Source organism: Dufourea novaeangliae, unplaced genomic scaffold (assembly GCF_001272555.1).
Source record: "Dufourea novaeangliae isolate 0120121106 unplaced genomic scaffold, ASM127255v1 scaffold96, whole genome shotgun sequence".
Taxonomy (NCBI): domain Eukaryota; kingdom Metazoa; phylum Arthropoda; class Insecta; order Hymenoptera; family Halictidae; genus Dufourea; species Dufourea novaeangliae.
Genome location: NW_015373974.1, coordinates 267,297 through 289,301, shown reverse-complemented (window position 1 = coordinate 289,301; position 22,005 = coordinate 267,297). Strand labels below are relative to the sequence as shown.

At 40.3% G+C, this 22,005-nt stretch overlaps 1 protein-coding gene across 1 annotated transcript in view; it reads right to left on the bottom strand.

Moving 5' to 3' along the window:
• Positions 1–456: 456 nt before the first annotated feature.
• Positions 457–22,005, bottom strand: part of LOC107186940 (probable G-protein coupled receptor 158) — a 129,392-nt gene continuing 107,843 nt past the window's right edge. Inside the window, exons 8-13 of the mRNA XM_015574912.1 lie at positions 20,804–21,018; positions 10,582–10,720; positions 8,184–8,289; positions 6,762–6,923; positions 1,361–1,601; positions 457–770 (exon numbers count right to left, since the gene is read on the bottom strand). Of these exons, the coding sequence (XP_015430398.1) occupies positions 457–770; positions 1,361–1,601; positions 6,762–6,923; positions 8,184–8,289; positions 10,582–10,720; positions 20,804–21,018 (1,177 nt within the window). The remainder of the gene's footprint in view (positions 771–1,360; positions 1,602–6,761; positions 6,924–8,183; positions 8,290–10,581; positions 10,721–20,803; positions 21,019–22,005) is intronic.

Here is a 22,005-nt window from a genome sequence, read left to right as displayed (position 1 = left end):
AGGCAACGAATTTTGGTAAAAACTCGTCGCCTTATTTCTTCGATCGACGCCTGAAAAAACTCAACATTTTAAAGGCGTCATTTGTATCGTAATCGCCCGAAAAAACTACAAACTTTTGTTCTTAGGTACGAAAAAGCAAAGCCGTGTTCCGGATGAACACTTTCCACACTTTCGTTCTCAAACTTTTCGGGTATCGAGACCAAACAGCGCCTTCGAGGAACATTTGAAAAAAAAAAAAAAAATGTTATCAACTTACATCTTCCGATGACACACGTGGCGAATTCTTCCTGCAGACCTCTTAACCGTCAACATAAAAACACCAACAGAAAAAGGAAACGGAACCCAACACTGACTCCTTCCACTCAATGCATTCAGAACACAAGTCTTCTACACTATACTCCATCGAATCCAGGATACTAGAAGACCCTAATTGTAACAGTTCACAGAACACGTCCCTTATACAGTGACCTCCTCCGAGAACCTGCTCTTGTCGTCCAGATTGATGACTATGGCGTGCGTCCTGGCGTGGCCTGACTTGCTCTTGCTTTTCTCCCTGGTCTCTTTCTCCTCCTGCTTTGTCTCCGTTCCGATGTCCTCGGTGGTAGCAGGCCTACCAGATGTGGACACACCGACGTCGTTGGTTCTGGTCGTTTTCTTAGCCTCCACGGAGACCAGGACCTCCCCATCCTTGGACGAGCTCGGCTCCTTGCTTTTTATCCCGTTCTTCTCGACGCAGGCTTGGCATCTCTTCTCCTCTTTCAGCTCGACACCTAGACAGATTGCCGCTTGTCCAGTTTCAACGCAACTGGAGAGCTTGGGTCCGGTTGAGAAATGAACTAAGAGCAGGTTTATGCTAGGTTCAGGGGAGCTTCTAGTTGGATCTGTCTAGACCAGGTCTGGGAATGGTCCATGTTAGGTCTCGGACAAACTGAAGTGGGGTTTAGATCTGAACTAGGCCTTGGATTCAGATTAGCTCCAGATCAAATCCAGATATTATAGGCAGTATGATAGATAGGTACTATAGGTGAGTAAGATGATGTAGCGGTCAGATCATCGTGAGACATAGATTAGATCTAAGTTAGGTAGTCCAAAATGATGGGACTGAAGTAATTGATTAAGGCTACTCTGACTGTGGACCTGGTGTGATAAGTGTAGGATGAAGCTGAACCAACTAAAAATATTCTATTGGCTGATGAAATAAAGAAGTTTATTTGTCGATGAGATTCAGACAGCTGGAGACTTACTGTCTATTGGATAATGAAGCAGAGAAAGGGGACAGATCTACCTGTCGAAAGACTGGTTGTTTAGGATAGAACAGTGAAGAATACATAAGTGCTGAAAATGTAACTGGACTCACCACTTTTTTGATCACCGTCGCTCTTATAAGAACCCCCGATGTCTGTTTCAACAATCGCGGTGGATCCATTTAGATCGTTCAGTCTCATGATCGAGGAGATCACCTGGATTGTGGACACCTGGGTCTCGGCTCGGTTAGCGGCCTCCTGCATCGCTACGAGCTTGTTCACTAAATGATGATTACCGAGGAGAACGTTTTTTTCCTTGAGGACCTCCAATTGATTTATGAACCGACGGAACTCTTCCTGGAATGATACATAAAAGGTAAGTCGTAGACTTGTTAAAATGACACATTTGCAGGAGACATTTCCCCTGGATCCTAAATATCCTATAGAATTGCAAATCAGAATTTAGTTGCTCTTAAACTTTCAAATGTTACGTTTTATTTTATTATTACGTTTAAAAGTTAGCTATTTTAATTTATATAAATGAAACAACAGGCAATAAATACTAATAGGACCTGAAAAGTTTGAAGCTCAACTCCAAAATCTGGTTAAGTGGCCCATTAGTGATTTTGGATTAGTGTACATGTGCCTGAGATAGTTTCAGAAAGTCAAGAAGAGAAGACACTAATTTTCTATGTAGATCAGCCACGTGTCTTATAAAGCTGGAACTGAGAATTTGTCCACTAAGGCAGACATTCAAGATCCAAACTTTTGAGCTTTCATCAGTAAAAGGGATTAGGGGATAGGGGATGGGGATTGGGGAGTCAGATGAAAAGATAGGCAACCCTAGATCTCATCTATTCAGTTCAGCCGTTACAAAAATAGACGAAATCCGTCTACTTAAACCTACTTTTTAGGAATAATGTCATCTACAGGGGGGTCTCCGAAACTGGATTCAAGGAATCTTACACAACTTTCTATGTATAGGAATTTTCTGTAACTATTATCCTTTTTTTTTTGAACGCATTGTATTATTTTTTAATTGAACTGTATTTTATTTAAAGAATAATTGTGAAAGTAATGAATAGGGAATAATGTATAATATGTAACTACACAAAGAATAGGCATCACGATAATAAATAATTGTTAATATACTATAGGAAATGTTCATTAATTTAAACGTAGCAGATAATGGGTGATAATTAATAAATAACAGGTAATAAACAATGGGAAATGCCTAACAACTAGTCAATAAGGAATGAGTAATATATACAAGGGAATTGGTAACATTTAAAGTTAATAGAAACTGTTCATCGGTGAAAGAAGCGGCACACAGTCGATAACAAATGATTCCTTAATTATTATCGACATGTTGCCCTCGAATACGTCACACCCCTGCGTCCCGTGTTGTTGGCTGCTGAATACACTCATAATTGTGAATGCAACAAGCTTGTTCATAACAGATTTAAACATTTTGCATAATCTGCTCGTTCGTTTGTAATTTTCAAAGCGTCAATTTCGTCGATAATTGAGTGCAATCAGGGACCGCTCCATCCGCATGTCCATCATTACTGTCACTCAGCTCTGTCTGAATGGTAATTAGAGTGTGAAATTTTGGGAATTTGCCTCCCGATTCGACCACGTCGTTTAATCTGCCGTAAACATCGTTTTCAAACTACAAATTGAGAAAATTATTTTTCTATAATAACTATACGATGATTTTCGACCATGATCTGAATGATCAGCTGGTACATTGGGTGTCAGATAGCTTATCTATTACATATCTACTCTATGTACAGGTTACGTTCGATCCAAACTTAATAATTAAATTAGGTTTGAATTTGGCTCAGGCTAGTTCTGAACAAAATATAATCTAGATATTTATTGTGTATATATTGCAACTAAGGACAATATAAATTATATATTAGCAAGACTGAAAGAATACTAACCTATAAATTAGGTCTCAGTTACACCTGGATTAGACGTTTAGTAATAATTCAGTAATTTATTTTATTAGCACTATTTAGTAAAATATGCTACATGCTAATCGGAAGTGTAAATAAAATGGACGTTTTAAAATGGTGTACGTGGGTTCGTAGGAAAACCAGGAAACATGCTATTAAAAATAATTGCTTAATTTCGCAGGTCTTGTAAAGGGCAACCTTACAGGAAATCCGCTTAACAAGCACATCTCCTTAATGAAGTTTGCAAGAGGCGATTACACGGGTTATGAAAGTTGTACTGATAAACCGACGGTGATAGCCTGTATGCTTATTAAAGGACTGTATGTGGAACGAGGTTTTTTTTACCTTATCACGTGTCATCGTCACCGATTCGTTGCGACTTCATGTCAGCTTTGTTTTAAGACCAAAATATAAAACAGAACAATTCATTAACTTTAACCCATTAATTACCACTATCCTCAATCTAAATTTCCTGCTTCCAGGATAATCAAAATAAATCCCATTTTGTTACCGATTGTATCCTGAACATACGATTTTATTTGAACTCCGCAGATTTTCAATAGAAGCATTGGGAAATTTTTTATTTTTGCTGAAATTCCGTTCTTTAGGATGAAACCATTCTTTTAATGGTAATGTGTCCTTTATTATTGTTCTGTATATCTTGAAAATTATGGTAGATAGAAAAAAACTATTATAATGAACATTCAATGACTTTTTATGATCTAAAAAACTGTCTCAGAAAATTGTTAAAAATTTGTTCATTTATTTATTTACTTAAAAACAATTTTTTAATAATTTTGTTGTACAGTTTTATAAAGTCCAAGAAACTATTAAATCTTCATTAGAACAGTTTTTTTTTATATCTGCTATAGTTTCCAAGATATACTTGAAAATAAGAAAAGACACATGAATATTTAAGGAGTGGTTTCAGGACTGAATATTAGCAAAAACGAAAAATTGCCCGATGCTTCTATTGGGGGTGTCCTAAAAATCTGTGAAATTTAAAAAAACACCGGAATTTTCTTGCGAGGTATCGATCGATTTAGGAAAATGTGTCAGCGAACGAATCGTTGGAAATCGTTCCGGCGATTAGGCGACTCGCTTTCCCGCGATACTCGAGGCTGGGGTTGCATTAGTATCCACAAAAGGCACTGCGGCAAAATGTCATACGCCCGGCGCTTTTAGGCCGGCGAGGATTACCAGAGAATCGCAAAAAGCCTGGAAAATTGCGCCGACCTCGAAGATACGGTCGGTTGAAGTCTGATATATAGAGGGCTAGCTGAAGTTGCGTCTGCTCTGACATTTGACTGGCAACGATTAGGTCGGTCCTTTAGGAGCATTCCCCTGATAATAGAATTTGCAGGGTTTTTTTTATGGTTGAGAGAATAAGCACAGTTATGATTTCCGTCTAGACTGGTGAATTCAGTTCTGGCCTTTTGTGGGTAAACACGAGGTTGGGGGATCATCACTTATGTCTTAGGTTGGTATAATGTAATCCAAAACTACGTATTCTAAGTTCAATAGACCTGGGTATAGTCCAAGTCATTTAGAATGTTGTATCATCTAGACCAATGATGCTATGGAACAGTCAACATCTGCCAGATCTTTGATATAATCTGGTTAGCAGGAGCTAACTCATTAGCTCTTATCATGGTCTAGGCCTATAGTCCTTCCAGGATCTCCAAATTGCCAACATATGCCATTTTAAATTACTCTAACCTACTTTGTCCTACTGCACAAGTACGGATGACCTATTCCTTTAAGTATCCTCTATTGACAACTATGTTTTTTTATCAATGATGTATGGTCCAAGTCATTTAGAATATTGTATCATCCAGACTAATGATGCTATGAAATAGTCAGCATCTGTTAAACCTCTGATATAATCTGGTTAGGTGGAGCTAACTCATTAGCTCTTGCCATAGTCTAGGCCTATAGTCCTTGCAAGGTCTAAGTTTGTATAAGACCAAGATATGTAACTTTAGATGACTCTCACTGTGTCCTACTGCACAAGTACAGATGACCTATTCCTTTAAGTATCCTCTATTCACAACTATGCTTCTTTATCAACAATGGCTACCAAGGACTTAAAAACTGATTTAGCTACCAATGCCTCTGCCATATAATCCCCCATTTGTGTGTTTCGCTGTAGTTACTCTCTTCGCTCATTTCCTTGGGATCAGGTTGTGTCCAGAGGACTATCGAGGCCTTCCCACCACCTGATCCTCTATTAATTGCAGCTTTGCTTTTACGAAGCCAGCTAATATGGCGTTATCGAATTCTACAGGTCGTGGGCAGGACGTTCCTCATACCAGGGGCATTAGCATACCCGGTCCTAAATTCGCGCCTCTGATCATTGAATGTTCCCTCAATGGACTTTCCCATAATTCCTATGATCACAATTATTCATCATTATCCATCGCTGAAAAATTGTTCGTTCATTTCACAAAGCGGGTTGATCAAAGAATTTTGCGACAGTACCGTGCTCGATGGATCTCGTTTCTTTTTCATCTGTCAACGGCAAGATCGTTAGATCGAGCACCAAGTCCGTTTTCCAATTAAGACTGATGACGAGGGTCCGCGACAGTCCGTGGACTTCTGGTGCTTTAACGGATGTTAACCTCGGCCCCGTCTAGCCAATGGGTAAATCTGCTTCTCTGTATGTCGATATCGTAATTAACGCAACGGGGCACGGGGAAGCCATTAATCGGCTTTACGAACAATGGGCTCGACGGTTCGGTATCTATTAATCGGCGTTCGTTGGGTGCGTAGGTGGGTGGGCATATGGGGATGTCTTGGGCAAGATAGACCACGATCGATTTTCGATAAATCTTTCGTAACATATGGATCACCCTGTTTACAGAAGTATCAATGTACTTAACACTGGCTCCCTGATTGCACTACTATTCCTGTTCGAAATTATTTCCTTCAATTCGGGTTTCGAGGCTGTTCGATCTAACTGCTGATATAACGGGTGTCTCGGAGATAATCTTGAACGAACAAAGTCATAATAATTAAATTTATCAAAATAATCTATCGAAAGAAGGTTGACACTATATTTCAACCAGCTGTAGATCCAAGAATTTTTATACCAGTAAAGACTACAATATAACCAAGTTTCCAATTACCCTATTTTGAAATTATCGAATTGCGCACTGATCCAAGGTTAGGGATATAAACGAGTCACCCGGTACATTCCCACTGGCAGTAATGTGTTAATGGGAATTTCCTATAATCCACGATCACCGATCAAAAAATTTCAAGGCAACCTTATTCTGCTGCATTTCTCAAAGTAGAGGGGGGCGCGTTACCCTTAATCGTGTAATAACGATCAACAGAAATGTATGCGCGGTATGTGGAACGAAACGTAACGTAATTGCGGCGCGATCGAAGGAAGCATAGTTCAGCCGCAGAGTGGATGGACGAAACATCACGCGAGAACACCATTAAAGACATATTTTTTTTCGTGGAAAGTAGCTGGCACGATGAGAATCTAAAAAAGATCGCTAAAAGGGGGTGCACGTGGGTGGATGGGTGGTTTTCAAGTGGCTCTTACCGTAGCTCCGTCGCTCTCGTCGGTGAAGTTTCCCTGCTGCAGGGATATCGAGTTCGTCTGGTTGCTTGTGCCCGCAGGCCGGCTGCTTTTCCCGAGAAATTTCCCGGTCGCGCCGGAGTGTTTCGCGTCCTCCTTGCCCCCGCTACGGAACACCACGTAGGCCTACATTAAAACAAGGTAAGTTCCGTCAGTACCGGGCGTGAACACGATTCTTTCGAGGATCGCGTGGTAGCTGGGTAGGTGAATGGGAAAGTTACGAGAGGTGAACTTGCGGAACGGTCCGGAAGGAAATCTCGGAAACGTGTTGCGGGGAACTGTTAGGAGTGTACAGGGTGTCCTAGAATATGTGGAACCGACATCAGGAATCCTAATGAGATATCGAGTTACTGAGTCATTGAGTCATTGAGTCACTGAGTCATTGAGTCATAGAGTCATAGAGTCATAGAGTCATAGAGTTATAGAGTTATAGAGTTATAGAGTTATAGAGTTATAGAGTTATAGAGTTATAGAGTTATAGAGTTATAGAGTTATAGAGTTATAGAGTTATAGAGTTATAGAGTTATAGAGTTATAGAGTTATAGAGTTATAGAGTTATAGAGTTATAGAGTTATAGAGTTATAGAGTTATAGAGTTATAGAGTTATAGAGTTATAGAGTTATAGAGTTATAGAGTTATAGAGTTATAGAGTTATAGAGTTATAGAGTTATAGAGTTATAGAGTTATAGAGTTATAGAGTTATAGAGTTATAGAGTTATAGAGTTATAGAGTAATAGAGTTATAGAGTTATTGAGTTACCGAGTCCCTGAGTCATTGGATGACTGAACTATTGATTCATTGAGTCATTGAGTTGTAAAGTTATTGAGTTCCCGAGTCACTGAGTCATTGGATGACTGAACTATTGAGTTATTGAGTTATTGAGTTACTGAATTGTTGTTACTGAATTTCCCTACTTGCTTAGTAAAATTAACAACATTCTGGGACATACATAGAGCTTCGTAACTTGAAGACATAAAATCACTGCCACCCAGTTTATTACTGCCCTGTAGGCCCCCAATGGAGGTCTGAAGTTTGCGACAGAACTACACCATTCAGTGAGTGTTCCCGACTCGATTGTCATTCCCCCGGCGGAATATCTATTTCAAAGAGCCTGCTTTGTCACTTCCACCACGAACCAAATAAATTATCCCCGGTGTATACGCACACAACTACTTTACAACTTCCAGAGTTTTAGGAACCGATATTCCCGATGATCAATATGCACGTCGTGAAATAAATAAATTCTAGATGGACGGGGGGTGGAGGAGAGAAGTGTGGTAGCCGCAAGCCCGACTCTTGGAATTCACGATTCCACGGCGGCAGTCGTGCCATTTGTTACGCGGTGTGGTCGGCACAAAACATAAATACAAAATCGATCAGTCTTACCTTACTGCCGAATATGAGGCACAGTAGCAGCGTGACGGTAAGCTGTGTGTGGCAGAAAAATATCACGTACAATAAATCCGGATTGGCCGGTGACTGCAAGAACAACCTGCAACGAGAAAGATTGCAACCGTTGAGTCCTTCGTTCGCGAGTTTTTTTCACAGTGTTCGACGAGCCTATTCCCTAACTTTACTGGACGTATAAACTTCTTCACTGCGGGCCAATTTCTAAATAGGTCGACTCATCGATAGGGACATTTGAGAAGTTTCTAACGTTTATTTACATTTCCAGTGGCTTGACCTGGTGATTACGGTCAGAGAGCAGTGGAAGTGTTTGATAGGACTTCCTGAGAGCTTGTATTAATAATTACACTAGCCAGGGAAACGTTCATGAGAGCTCCGAAGGTGCGTCTCTAGTTTGTTAACGTTCCACGCAGGAGAAAATGGTGGGATCTTTTTGAGGAGTAGCATTTCGAACCTTCGTCTGGGATTATCGTACAGCACAATGGCTGGATGGAAGTTCTTGAAGGGTTTTGGCATTCCTTGAGTGTGGCTTAAACCTTCTTAGCAATTGTAAGACTGCACCTAGGGGGAGACGTCATATTGGTAATCTAGAAATCTCGGGAAGTATGAGTTGGATGAAGATTGTTGCTGTACAATAAAATTTGTCACTTCAAAAGGTACAAGTTTTTCCTCTGGAAGCTTTCTCTATCGTGTAAAGCAACGGAGATATTCTAAATGGTAGGTTTTGGTAGCTGCCTAATAAATTCGTGCCGCAGCGTTCGTACGTCGGTGGTCTAGAAGCGGCATGAATCATTTGACGGGAAGCGTGCAGAGTATCTCCTTGCGGTTACTTGCAAAGTTTCGCCGTCACCGTAACAGGTTTTCCGAAAATAACGGAGGCTTATGTTCTATTTTCAGTTTTCTCATCCGCAAGGGATTCTAATTTTCCCCCGAACGACCGTTCGTTGGACTCCCCTTTCAGGCGAGTCTGCCGTTACACACCGAAGCCGCCGTCAGCTCCTCAACTTTGCGTATAATTACGCGCGTGATTAGAGCGTATGACACAACCAGTTTTGTCCCTCTTCTACCCCCCGCGAGCACGTTGGAATAGGGTTTAGAAACTTCCACGCACGTTCGTTAGTCTAACCCCATGTTCGCTAACTTCGTCTATCGAGGACTTAGGGTCTGGTAAGGGAGTTCTGATGTGGACTAGAGGTTATTATGATCTTGAGAACTGGTCCGTAGGGATATTGAAACTGAGACGTGAAGAATAGACTTCCCAACGGAAATTAAAATACTTCTTTGTTTGGACAAAAAGATACCAATAGCATTAAAATGAAGATGTGGTCTTCATCAGAAATAAGGGATTTGTTAAGTGGACGTCTTTGACAGTTTCCACTTTATGCACCAATACTAGACGGTTTTTGCAAGAAGTAATGAATCATAGATGACTTAGAAGTACTCATTTGTATGATCAAGCTCTCAGGCAGGTATTCAAACCATTCTAGCATGAAATATTGCAGGCTAAACGCGACCGTAACCGTGACGCGAAGCCTTTCAACGAAACTCGATAGATTTTCGAAAAAGGCACACGGTCGAGACACGGTGCCTGCCGGCCGAGTGTTATTTATTCAGAACATGTACGCTCGTAACAAAACATAATAGCTTCCGGTGTTCTGGTCCAGTTCACGGAGAACGGGGCCGAGTATCAGCGGAATACATTATTAAAATTAACGATTCGTAGCCCAGCGTTTCACGTTCCGTAGGCGCATTAGCTTCGACGTACAATCCACGAGACGGCGGCACGGTTGAACAAGAACATTTCGAAAAATCTACTGTCGGTACGTTTGTGAAAATGGTACCCTTTCGGAACGAATAAATATGGATGCTCAAGTAGTACGAGTCCCTGGATGGTCAGCCAGGTAGTACGAGTCACTGTACGGGCAGCCAAGTAGTACGAGTCGCCGTATGGTCAGTCAAGTAGTGTAGTCAGAAAATAATGACCATTAAATCATAATTTTAGATTATGGACGATATGTAAATTGAAATTTTCGACATAAAAGGAAACACCATGTATGAAGCATTCCTTTGTGCAAGGAAGAATCCGGTTCAAAGTTTCATTTGAATACCGCCGTACGTTAACGTCTGGAGTTTTAAATGAATCCGTCGCTTTGAAATTCTGAAACCGTTCCTTTCGTTTCACGGTTCCCTCTTATTACCAGCGAAGGAAAGAATTACGAAATCATGTAGTATCCTTCAAAGAGGCAGCAGGACTTAACGTTTTGCGGTTTCACGTTCCGTTCCGCCACAAATTACCTCGCCGCCGCCGCAGCTACGGATTACTGTTTCACTGATACCGGCCGAAATGTAGCCAAAATTAGGGGAGAGGAGAACTCACATGGAGACGTTGAGGAAGACTGAGAGTAGAAATTCGTTGTAGATCGCCATCGAGATGAATCGGCTTTCATTGAATTCCGACGGGGTTTTCCTCACCACGATGCACAGTCTGATTCCCCATATCAAAAACATGACCTCCACTGCAACAAAAACAATAATTTTATTTGTTAATAATAGCAGTCCATGGTAAAAAGAGTACGATATTGCATTGCGAATTTCGATACTCCGCCCTCGAAAAAGTCAAAATTAATTCCTGAACTGCAAAAGGTTATTAAGGGTTAATTTTGGAAAAATTTATTCTGAATTATTATCATGTAAGGATCATCCATTTACTGAATTATTTAAAAAATATAAATAGTTAGCAATTTTAAAAAATTAGAAGTACGATCGAAGAAAATAATTTTGCAGTACTTATGAAATGTAAATAAATAAATACCAAGACTGAAAGCAAGAGTTTCTAGTGGAACGAAATCTAAAAAGTTTCGAAAAGGAAATTCTCTCCTGAGCCAAGGAGTTCCCTTGTTCTAGTGTCTGTCGCATTCTCCCACAGGGATTCTAAGTGTCAGTACCGTGATATTATGTCACGTGCCAGATAAAGGGGCTCCTGAACAACTGTTATCTTCCGTGACCAACACGAAATTTCGTGACAGTGTGCTACTTACTCGCACCATGAATAACATAAGAGATGCAGACAATGTAAAAGTATACGTACAATTCTGCATCTGGCCTGTCAAACAATGCAGTATACTTTTCCAATTTCCCCATCGAGCTTCTTTTAAAAAATTTAAATAAGTCGTTATTTGCATAAAAGCACATTGCTTTGTACGATCCTACAAAATTGCATTTCTACGCGAAAAACGCCCGACGAACATATAACCATAAAATGATATTGTGACTTAAATGGTTATTATAACAAAGTTCCATTTCTAATTTTAAGTTACCTTTTCTATTAGTCCCTGGGATATGAGATAAGTAGTATAAATTTGTATGCAGTCAGCCAAGTAGTACAGATCTGTATACAGTCTGACAAGTAGTACAGATCTGTCTACAGTCTGACAAGTAGTACAGACATGTAGATATTCGGACAAGCAGTAAAAATATGTAGATATTCAGACAAGTGGCACAATGACATACATAGACACGTAGTACAAAGATCCATTAGATAAAAACAAAGGAGTACGAGTATCTATTTGGTCAGACAAGCTATTAAAGTGAAATGTATAAACGACATTTACAGCTATGTCTGTGAAGTTCACGACGTTTCGAAGTCTAGCATTACTGACTACAAATTTTTTAAATATTTGCCCGACATAATAACAAACTTACGAATGTATAGACAAAATCACTCAGACCTAGCGACACTTTTCACTCGAAATTGCATATCCCCGTTGGTCTTCCGGGCAAAACCCAAAAACCGTCAACGGTACAGAAATTAATTACAGTTAACACCCGCATAAATTACCGTCCCTTCGCGAAAGGAAAAAGAACGAAGACGAACGTGGACCATCGGTGGAAGTGAGAATGCTCAGGGACACAAGGCGTGTTACTTCGGAAGCTCGAACGGTTCCCGTCGAGCTTGGGCTCCGGCCTAAAGGGTTGTTTTTCCTCATCAAGAAAGCTCTCGAGGTAATGCGTCCGCGAAACCGTCGGAGAAAAACATAGCAGCCCCTCCCCTCCACCACCACCTTGCTGCTGACGATTCTCCGACCGAAGGAAAACAGTTTTTCCCCGGGGCCATTACAGTGCCATCGAACCATCGTCTTTCTTCGTCCTTTTTCTTTTGCTTTCTTCTGCTTTCACCTCGCGGAACGTTAACAACTGTCGTCGAGCGCGCCACGAACGATGTTTATCGGCGAGGGGAGGGGGCGTGGTCGTCGACGTTAGACGGTTTTTCCATTCGGTTCACCCTCTTGGAACGCTTGACACGGGATGAAACGAGAAATCCTCGCTCAAATCGTCAGTTCGATCGGTTGATTGCTGCTGTCGGCAGTAGGTCCACCGCAGAAAGAAATTCTGTTACGCCTTGGTGATTAATTTCTTTCGCATGATCACCTTCATCCCATGTTTCAACGAAAGTTTATATTTGGAGGATGCTTGGATTTTTTAGTCGATCGAAACAGTGGATTATCAGTTGCAGGGTTATATATAGGATGTTGCATCCGTCTGGATCGTCACGAAAGATGTGGAAGAACATTGGTATCTTCCATGTATGTCCTCGTGAGAAATGAAAGGATGAATCCTCATGAGAAATGAAGTAATATATTATCTGAGACACATATGATTCGGAAGAATCTTTTTCTTCTGATATTATCTGATAATTGGACAAGATAAATGATACAAAGCTTGTATAAATGCAATAATATCAATAAAAGTGTCTATGCAGTCAGGCAAGTAGTATGGGTGTACATATAGCCAGACAAGTGGTGTAAATGCACAGTTAGTCAATCAAGTAGTATGAGTATCATATAGTCTGGTAAGTAGTGCAAGTGTGCACATAGCCATACCAGTAGTGTTAATGTCCATTTGGCGAGGCAAGTAGTGTGAATATCCATTTAGTCATAGAAGTAGTGCAAGTGTCCACTTAGACATACAGGTAGTGAGAATTTCCTTTTGTTCGAAAAGTAGTATGAGTATCATATAGTTACTCAAGTGAGTATGAGGGTCTGCCTAGTGAATCAGGTATTATGAGTGTGAATAAAACGAGAAAAGTAGTATGACTGCGCATATAGTCATACAAGTAGTATTAGTACATGCATAGCCGACAAGTAGTAAGAAATTTGAAAAGTCAGGCAAGTAGTATGAATGTAAATAAAGTCGTACGAGTAGCAGACGTGTGTATAGTCTCGCAAGTAGCACACAGATTCACGTGATAAGTAGTACGAGTGGCTATATTGTCAGACAAGTAGTAGGAATGCTTGCACAAGTAGAAGGCAAGCGTTTTTTCAATTCTTTGTTGTTATTTAAGGCTACTTGGCTCCTCATTTGTCCTAAATGATAAGTAATAAATATATTCGTCTGTCTCTGTCAAGCAATTAATAATTTTTCTCGGTAACCGAGAACATACGACAATCACATCTGCGTCACGCGGGACAAAATTGAGTAAAATTTTTCAGTGAAATTACGCGTATAACGCGCTTAATCATCCGTGGTCGCGCGACACGACACGTTTATGGAATTTGCGAGAACGATATCGCAATGAGTATGATTGAATGGCGCCGGGAACGCATTTCGATATCAATTAAATTTGGACCGAATTTATATGAAATTTCGATTACCTTCGTCATGTCTCATACAGATTCTTCTCACACGTAAAAGGCAGTACTATGACGTTTGAACAAACGATTGCAACACGCGGTACAAACGTAAAAGTTCCTATTTGAAATTCATGAGAAACAAAGACTTCATATTTGCATTTCGTTTTAACTTCGTAACACGCTTTTAACAGAGCACAAAGAATTTCCATTTAATTTTCAGTTTTACGAAAAGTCTTTTGGATTTGCATATATTATTAAGCTGTCTGTTAATTATACAATTTTTTTACAGCAATGTTTTCTCAATCGCGGATTAAACACTCTGTTCGCGTGGATTTCAATTTTTTCTTTTTCGTTTCGCAGAAACCTGTCTCCGGTGACGATCGAAGGAAAAATGTTCGTTTTCCCGCGATTTTTAACGTCGACTCTTTTATCAAAGCGATTATCTCGCGAACCCCTCGATTCCGTGACGGCCTCTCAGCCCGTTGAAAACCCGCTTTTCGAAACGGGAATATCTCCGACCGATCGATGGATCCCCTTTACCGTTGTAATGCCGCGACCTACAGCTCAAAATTCAGACACGAACGTTCGGAAGATTTTCTGGAATTATTTTCCCTTCCCTTTTGGAAAACCGAAACTATTAATTAAATTCCTCGAATGTTTTACTCCGTTTTGAATTATAACTTTAATTTGTCACAAGTGCTATTCACCCATTCTACCTTCAATTATTTAATCTTTTGACTATACCTTTGTGTTTTATTCATTTATCGAAGATCGACAGGATTTTATTATTTTTACCGTACTCATTTTTTATAAATTATAATTAATTTAATGACAAACGCTGTCGCTCAGAATTAATGTACTTAAATTTCGGCACGTTATTGTTGACACGTGTGTCAAATATGATTTCCTACGTTTGTGTATACAGCAAATTCTGGTCTCCTATATTTAATGTAATATCCTGTGGACTACTTACAGCGCGAATTTCGCTGGCTGGCATTGGCGGTGGCGACGAAACGAGGAGGAAAGAATTTATTATTATTTCCCATAGGCAAAAATTCGCGGGAATCGCGGGTCTGAATAAATTCTCCCCCGAAGCTCAAACACAACCCCTTCGCAAATAAAGGATGAAATGGAGCGGAAAGCGTAAGAAATGATAGCCAATCTTATCACGGGATGAGAAGTAACGACCGCTAGGTACGATTCTAATTCAGTTTTCTTTTTGGTTTTAAAACAAACAATCCGCCGGGAAGTTGTACCCCCCTCCGAAACACGTATTTATCGGTGTTCCGAATGCATTAAAGCAAAAGTATGCGACCAAAGCGATATAAAGTAACGTATATACCGGATGTCCTAATAGTAATCTGATGGAATGATGGTGAACTACTCTAATAAGCTAATAAATTAATTACTACGTTACCGAAATAAATAATGAATATTAAATTCAAAATATGGAAAGAATATATACGGGGTGTCCTAATAATAATGGCCCAATGTAATAATCAAGTGTGATTATAAGGTTATAAACTGTTTAGAAAACTACTAAAATAATTGATGAATACTGATGTACCGATTCACGAATGTGATATAGAGGGTGTCCTAAAAATAAAAGGGTACTGAAGTAATGTTAAAATATTATTCATAGGCTTATCACCTGTATTGGAAACTACTGAAATAGTTAATGAGTATTGACGTAGCGTGTGTCCAGTCTGAGTTATACCGGGTGTCCCAATAATAACGCATAGTAATAATAAAATATTACTATAAACTGATAAACTATATCAGAGACTATTCAAACAATTACTGAATATCAACTTACTAATAAACCATATGGGGTGTCCTATAAATACTATGCGCCCACAAACTAGTACATCAACTAATGTTGAATTAATTGATAAATATCAACATAACATTCTCAGGTGAAATGTTTTTGTAACGCAAATTCATGGTCATTTCGAGTCACCGAGGATTTACGAAGCAGCACGTACGGGAAACATTTCCTCGCAAACGATTTAATAAACTGCCAGCGGAGAGGATTGAAGGAAAATAGGGGTTCGCGGGGGAATGTGGTAGACGAACAACGAAACCGAGTTTTTTCGTCTCCGTGGTACTAAAATCGCGGAAAAACGAGCGAGACACACGTGTTTCGCGGTTTACGAGGGGGGTCGGGAAAAACTGGACGGCGTGCTCCACCCCAGGAAAATATTGAATTAGTTCGCGCTCTGTTTTTGAGGGAGAACCGCTCGCCCGGGATAAATTGGATTACGAGGCCTCCGGGTATTATGAAACGATAAGTTTATTCGGGGCCATCTTTATTAATAAATGTCCCGGCGTTCCATTAGGTTCCGAAATTCACGTGCAATGGGGGTTGGCCACGAGTAAGTAACGATCTACACGTCGATGGCCATAAAAGTGTGGTCGTGCAATTTTTATACGTCTATAGAAACAACAACTTTCATTCTGATTGTAACTCACTGCGAATGTAAAACTACCCAGACGGAAATTGATTATTTTCCACTGAACAGTCTGCTTCCATTTTTCCTTCAATGCGAAGAATGAATGTTAATTAATTCATAGCGAATTAACATTCATTAAGAAAGAATGAATAGTAAATTTACACTCACTATGAAATAGTGAATTGTCGTTTACTATGAAACAGTGAATAGAGAATTAACATTTACTATTACATAGGAATAGTGAATTAACATTTACTATAACATAGGAATATTGAATTGACATTTACTATGAAATATAAACAGTGAATTAATATACACTACGAAATAGTCAAGAGAGAATTAACATACATTCCGAAATAGTCAAGAGGGAATTAACATTCACTATGAAATAATTACTACTATCACGTACGCGGTTACTTTTTAGTTTCTGAAACATTTACAACGATTCATCGTATTCTGTGTTCAAATAATTCCTATCGACGACTGAACCAATATTCCAAGCGATTCGAGCGTTGCACTTGAACTTTCTGCACTGAAAGTTCTCAAATGCCAGGTTCTAGTGACTTCGTGGCGCGTTTGCAACTGATTCGAAGATTTCGGTCGAGAAAGCCCGTCCTGAAAGAGATTGCTTCCTCAAGGCTGAACAATGAGACCCCAAGAACGTTCAATTCGAAAAAGGAAGTGTGAAGCGTGATAGGGGGGGGGGGATGATAAATTTATTTGCGACCGATAACCGTTCGTCTCTATCCCCATGAAATGCAAATTTTTTTTCCGTGGAATACCGGCCGGTTAAGGTGATGGACCGCGCCGTGTGGCTTCGCTTCTGGGAATAACGCCAGGCGTTTTAACAAATAGAAGCTTTCACCCGCGGACCGATTGCTCCCCGGTTGGATCGTGTCCAATGCAAAATACACCCAAGGAAGCCCCTTGGATTTCTACCGAAATAGTCGCGCGTCGCGAGATTTTTATCGCCTCGGAAAATCGAAATTCAAGACGATATGATCCGACAAGTAGTGTACGAAACTTTACGGTCTGGCGAGCAATATAAATGATTTTACGATACGACGTGCAGTAGAATAAAATTTCATATGGTCCGTCAAGTAGTATAGACAACTGTATGGTCCGAAAGTAGTACATACAATCACACGGTCCGAAAGGTAGTATAAACAGCCATATGGTTCGAAAAGTAGTATAAGTAAATGTATGGTGCAACAAGTAGTATAAACAACCGTAGTCTGACAAGTAGTATAAACGAATGTACGATCGACAGAGTAGTACGAAACGAAGCCATGGTCAAAGTAGTAACAACGGCAGTATGTTCTGACAAGTAGTATAAATGACAATATGGTCCGACAAGTGATATAAACGACAATATGCTCCAACAAGTAATATAAAGGACAATGTGATCAGGCAAGTGGTATAACAGACAACAGGTCCGACAAGTAGTATGAACGAGAATATTGCTCAAATAGTAGACGACAATATAGTCAAAAAAGTAGTATGAACGATTGTATGATCTGACAAGTAGAACAAGACATCGTGTGGCCCCACAAGTGGAATGAGTGTGTATACATATTATCAAATATTCTTTAAACTGTTCACTATCGAATGATAAAATGTCTTGCTGGTGAATTATCCACGTCAGACCTCCAGGCGTCTGAAATATCAAAACAGCGGAAAAAGCAATTAGGATGGAATTATCATAACGCGGAGTAACGATCGAGATTTCACCGCATGATAAAGAATCTCGTCCCCTTGACGGAGATTGCGAGATTACCTTCGAAAAAGGGGTCGTGCAATTAAGTTATGCGGCTAATACGGTCTGATTTAGGTGACACCGGCCCAATTACGAGGCCTTGCCATACGTCCCGAGGATCCAATGACGAGGGGGAACGCGAATATTAAGGACGCCTGGAAGGATCGCGGTGGGACGCTGTATCAGATCGTCGAAAAACTACTTGGAAGTGAAACAGAAACCGAGAATATCCCCTGGTACACGCCGAAGGTGAAATAATTAATAATAATACCGAAAGAACATAAGAAATAGAAGTAATAAATAATGAACTTAACAATGACGACTTTAAAATCCACCTGACTATTGGGGCAGTAAAGAATAATATTAAGTCAACAAAATTGAATATTTCAGAATAGAAAATTAAACAACAGTAAAAATTTTAATAGTAATTCGTTTTGAATTTTTCGTACGACTTTTCAGGCGAATAAAAATTTCAGTCAGTTGAAGACGGTGGTTCCGGAACGTTTGCACAAACTCACGTACGTTATTTTAGTAAACTTCGGGGTGACCAAGTGGAAAGGCTGAGAGACCGTCCGCCCGAGAAGCATCTGTCGCCGTACGCGTTCGGAATTCGGATACAAGCGGCTACGAAGGATTTTTCGAGGGGAGGGGGTGGGTGGTGGTCGTTAAAAGTGTGGAAACACAGCGGGAATTCCCAGCAATTCCAACGGGGTGACTCATTGAAATTCCAGGAGCTGACCCTTTCACGACAGGCCGAGGAAGAAAACGAAAAGGTGCCTTTAAAGTGCAGAAAGAGGATTGTTCTTCCAAATACCCCGGTGGAAATTTTGCGGGAACTCTGTGCAACTGAGTTTACGTTTGTTCTTCAAAATCGATACGTTATTCCTTATCTTGTATTTTATATTTTCATGAGGTTATATAAATAAATTTCTTAAATAACAAAATAAACTCTATCGAATTTAAATATCGATAATTTGTTGCTAAAATTTTCAATTGATACGTGTTAGTCATGAAAAAATGAAATTTTGTTGGAATATATAGAGTGATTAAAAAGAAGATTGAAAAATCAAAGGGTTTATAATACTATAGGCTTGAAAATTTTAGCATCCTATTAGGCTAGAGGATGGAAACATTTAGTCATCGTATCCTACTATGCTGTTTGAAAATTTGGTACTCTAATAATATTGAGTTGAAATATTTACCACCTCATAGTAACATAGCTTGAAAAAGTGAACACCCTATATCATTAGTTCGTACAATTTGTAATCCTATACTATAATACGGTCCGAAAGTGGAACTCCCTATAGTTTTATAACGTCCAAAAAATGTAGCACCCCGTATTATAATAAGGTCGAGAATTAATCAGCCTTAGTAATATAGAGATTCACAAATTCCGTCTCATATAAGGCTGCAGGGTGCAGAACCTTTAATTCTACATACGAAAAAAATAATTTTGAAAGCTCTAAGGAGACCCAAATACATTTAAAATCTATCGTTGGGAACGGAATTCCAATCAGAAACGAAAATGGTATCCCCATATAAATCGGAACTACTCATCCCCTCCCCGTTCTGCCCTCGGATTCAATTTTCATATTTTACAATTTTTTCTCACTTCGCGGCGACACTTCTCTTAGTTCCTATCCCAACGGGAAATTTCCAGTTTCATCTCCTCCCCCGAATTCGTTTCCAACGAAGAGAATTCATATTTTTCCCTTTCGCTTCACTCCTTCCGCTCTTCGCCCTCGCGTTCGCTGTCCCTGCAGGGCGAAGGAATGTAAGGGGTGGCTGGGGGATAAAGGGAAATCTTGTGGAGTTCTCGTAGCAGCTTCCCCGGGACACCGTAGCGCGCGAGCGCTTGCTTGTAGTATCTCTTTTACTGCGTTTCACCGAGGAATCTATCCCGACCCTCCTTTGATAATGGGGGACCCGGAAGTTCGAGGTTCACCCACGCGACGCAAGCAGGCGGGGGGTCAAAGTGGAGAGGCAAGTTCGAAACGAGATCAGACGACGCGCGACCGCGTGGTTTACGTCCTCTCCGAGCATCAGCAGCGATTTATTGCACTTTATGGGAATCGTGTCCCTTTCAGTCGAACCTGAGAACTCAGATGGGGAGATTCGTCCGACGAGGCAAGGGGTTGTCAACAAGAGGGTTTCAATCTTAATTTTTCAGTATTATATTTTTTTAGGCAAGAAGAAAGTAATTTTTAAACTTGATGACTGATAGACAGTGTACTGTAAGGATTAGAAAGTTATGTCGAGCGGCAATCTAGTAGTATAAGGAAGTATTTGTGAAACTAGTGGAATAGGTCAATGTTTGATCAGACGGCACCTGATCTAGAAGAAGGAATACGAACTTATGAGGTAAAACAGTAGCTAAAGGTCTGAATTGAACGATAATTGTGCAGTTCATATTCAGTGTACAGTAGTATAGAGGAGTATTTGTGAAACTAGTAGAATAGGTCAATGATTTGATCAGAAGGAACCAGAACTAGAAGACTATGAGGTAAACCATTAATCGAAGGGCGGCATTTGGATCCTAATAACGTTCTATTTTCAATAAAAGAATGTTTTTCTAAATTAGCCAATGGTAAAACATTCTCGACATTTTCAGGTATCAACACACAAATCGAAATACGTTATTAATTATTTCGGACCACGTGTGAAAAGTTCCGGCCTGGTTCCACGGGTTTTAGGAAACGATTACAGTATTTTAGATGAAAAAGCGTTAATCGAAACGGTTCAATATGTTGAGCCACTCACGTGTAGTGAAGCTGTGATCCCACCAGTCGGTCCGGCATAGATAAGCCTTCAGGTCGTCTGCAGTTCGGGCGACTATAACCACAGGCGGCGCGACGAGGGTGCGAATGCTCAGGAACACGCTGAATATCATCACTATCACGCCCAGCCGTTTTAGCAGGCTGCCGTCCGTTATTTTCACCGCTTTCGCCGATTTCACTCGGAATATCACGGATATCCTGGGGACAGAACACACAGCAAAATGTAAGATAATGAGGATCGCACACTATCAACAAGATATATTATTATTTCTTTCATTTGAAACTGTGACAATGTTAAGTTATAGTTACGAATTGATTAGGATAATTTGAGTTAAGGCTGGATTGGATGCAACAAGCAATTAGGTTGGGGTAGGATCCAAGTTCAAGTGCAAGCGCTAATCCAGTTAGGTTTTAATTAGGTGCAAGATTGGACCTCGATTAAACACAATTCAGGTACTGATTGCATCTTCGTTAAGGCTTTATTAGACGTGGTCTGGATCTGATTAGGTGTCTGTGCATCACACGTTTATGGAACTCAAATTACATCCGATTAGGTTGGAGTTAGGTTTAGATAACCTTTTTATTAGAACAGAGCGAGGCCTAACCAGGTTTCGGTTTGATCTTTAGCAGGCAAGAGACATCTAGGTTAGGACCTTGTCAGACAAGGGACACCTAGTTTAGGACCTTGTCAGACAAGAGATACCTATGTTAGGACCTTGTCAGACAAGATGTACCTGCGTTAGGACCTTGTCAGAAGGCAATACCTAGGTTAGGATCCTGTCAGACAAGATGTACCCACGTTAGGACCTTGTCAGACATGCAATACCTAGGTTAGGACCCTGTCAGACAAGATGTACCCACGTTAGGACCTTGTCAGACAAGATGTACCTGCGTTAGGACCTTGTCAGAAGGCAATACCTAGGTTAGGACCCTGTCAGACAAGATGTACCCACGTTAGGACCTTGTCAGACAGGCAATACCTAGGTTAGGACCCTGTCAGACAAGATGTACCCACGTTAGGACCTTGTCAGACACGAGACATCTAGGTTAGGACCCTGTCAGACAAGGGACACCTATGTTAGGACCTTGTCAGACAAGATGCACCTGCGTTAGGACCTTTCAGACAAGGGATACCTAGGTTACGAACCTGTCAGACAAGATGTACCTAGGTTATGACCTTGTCAG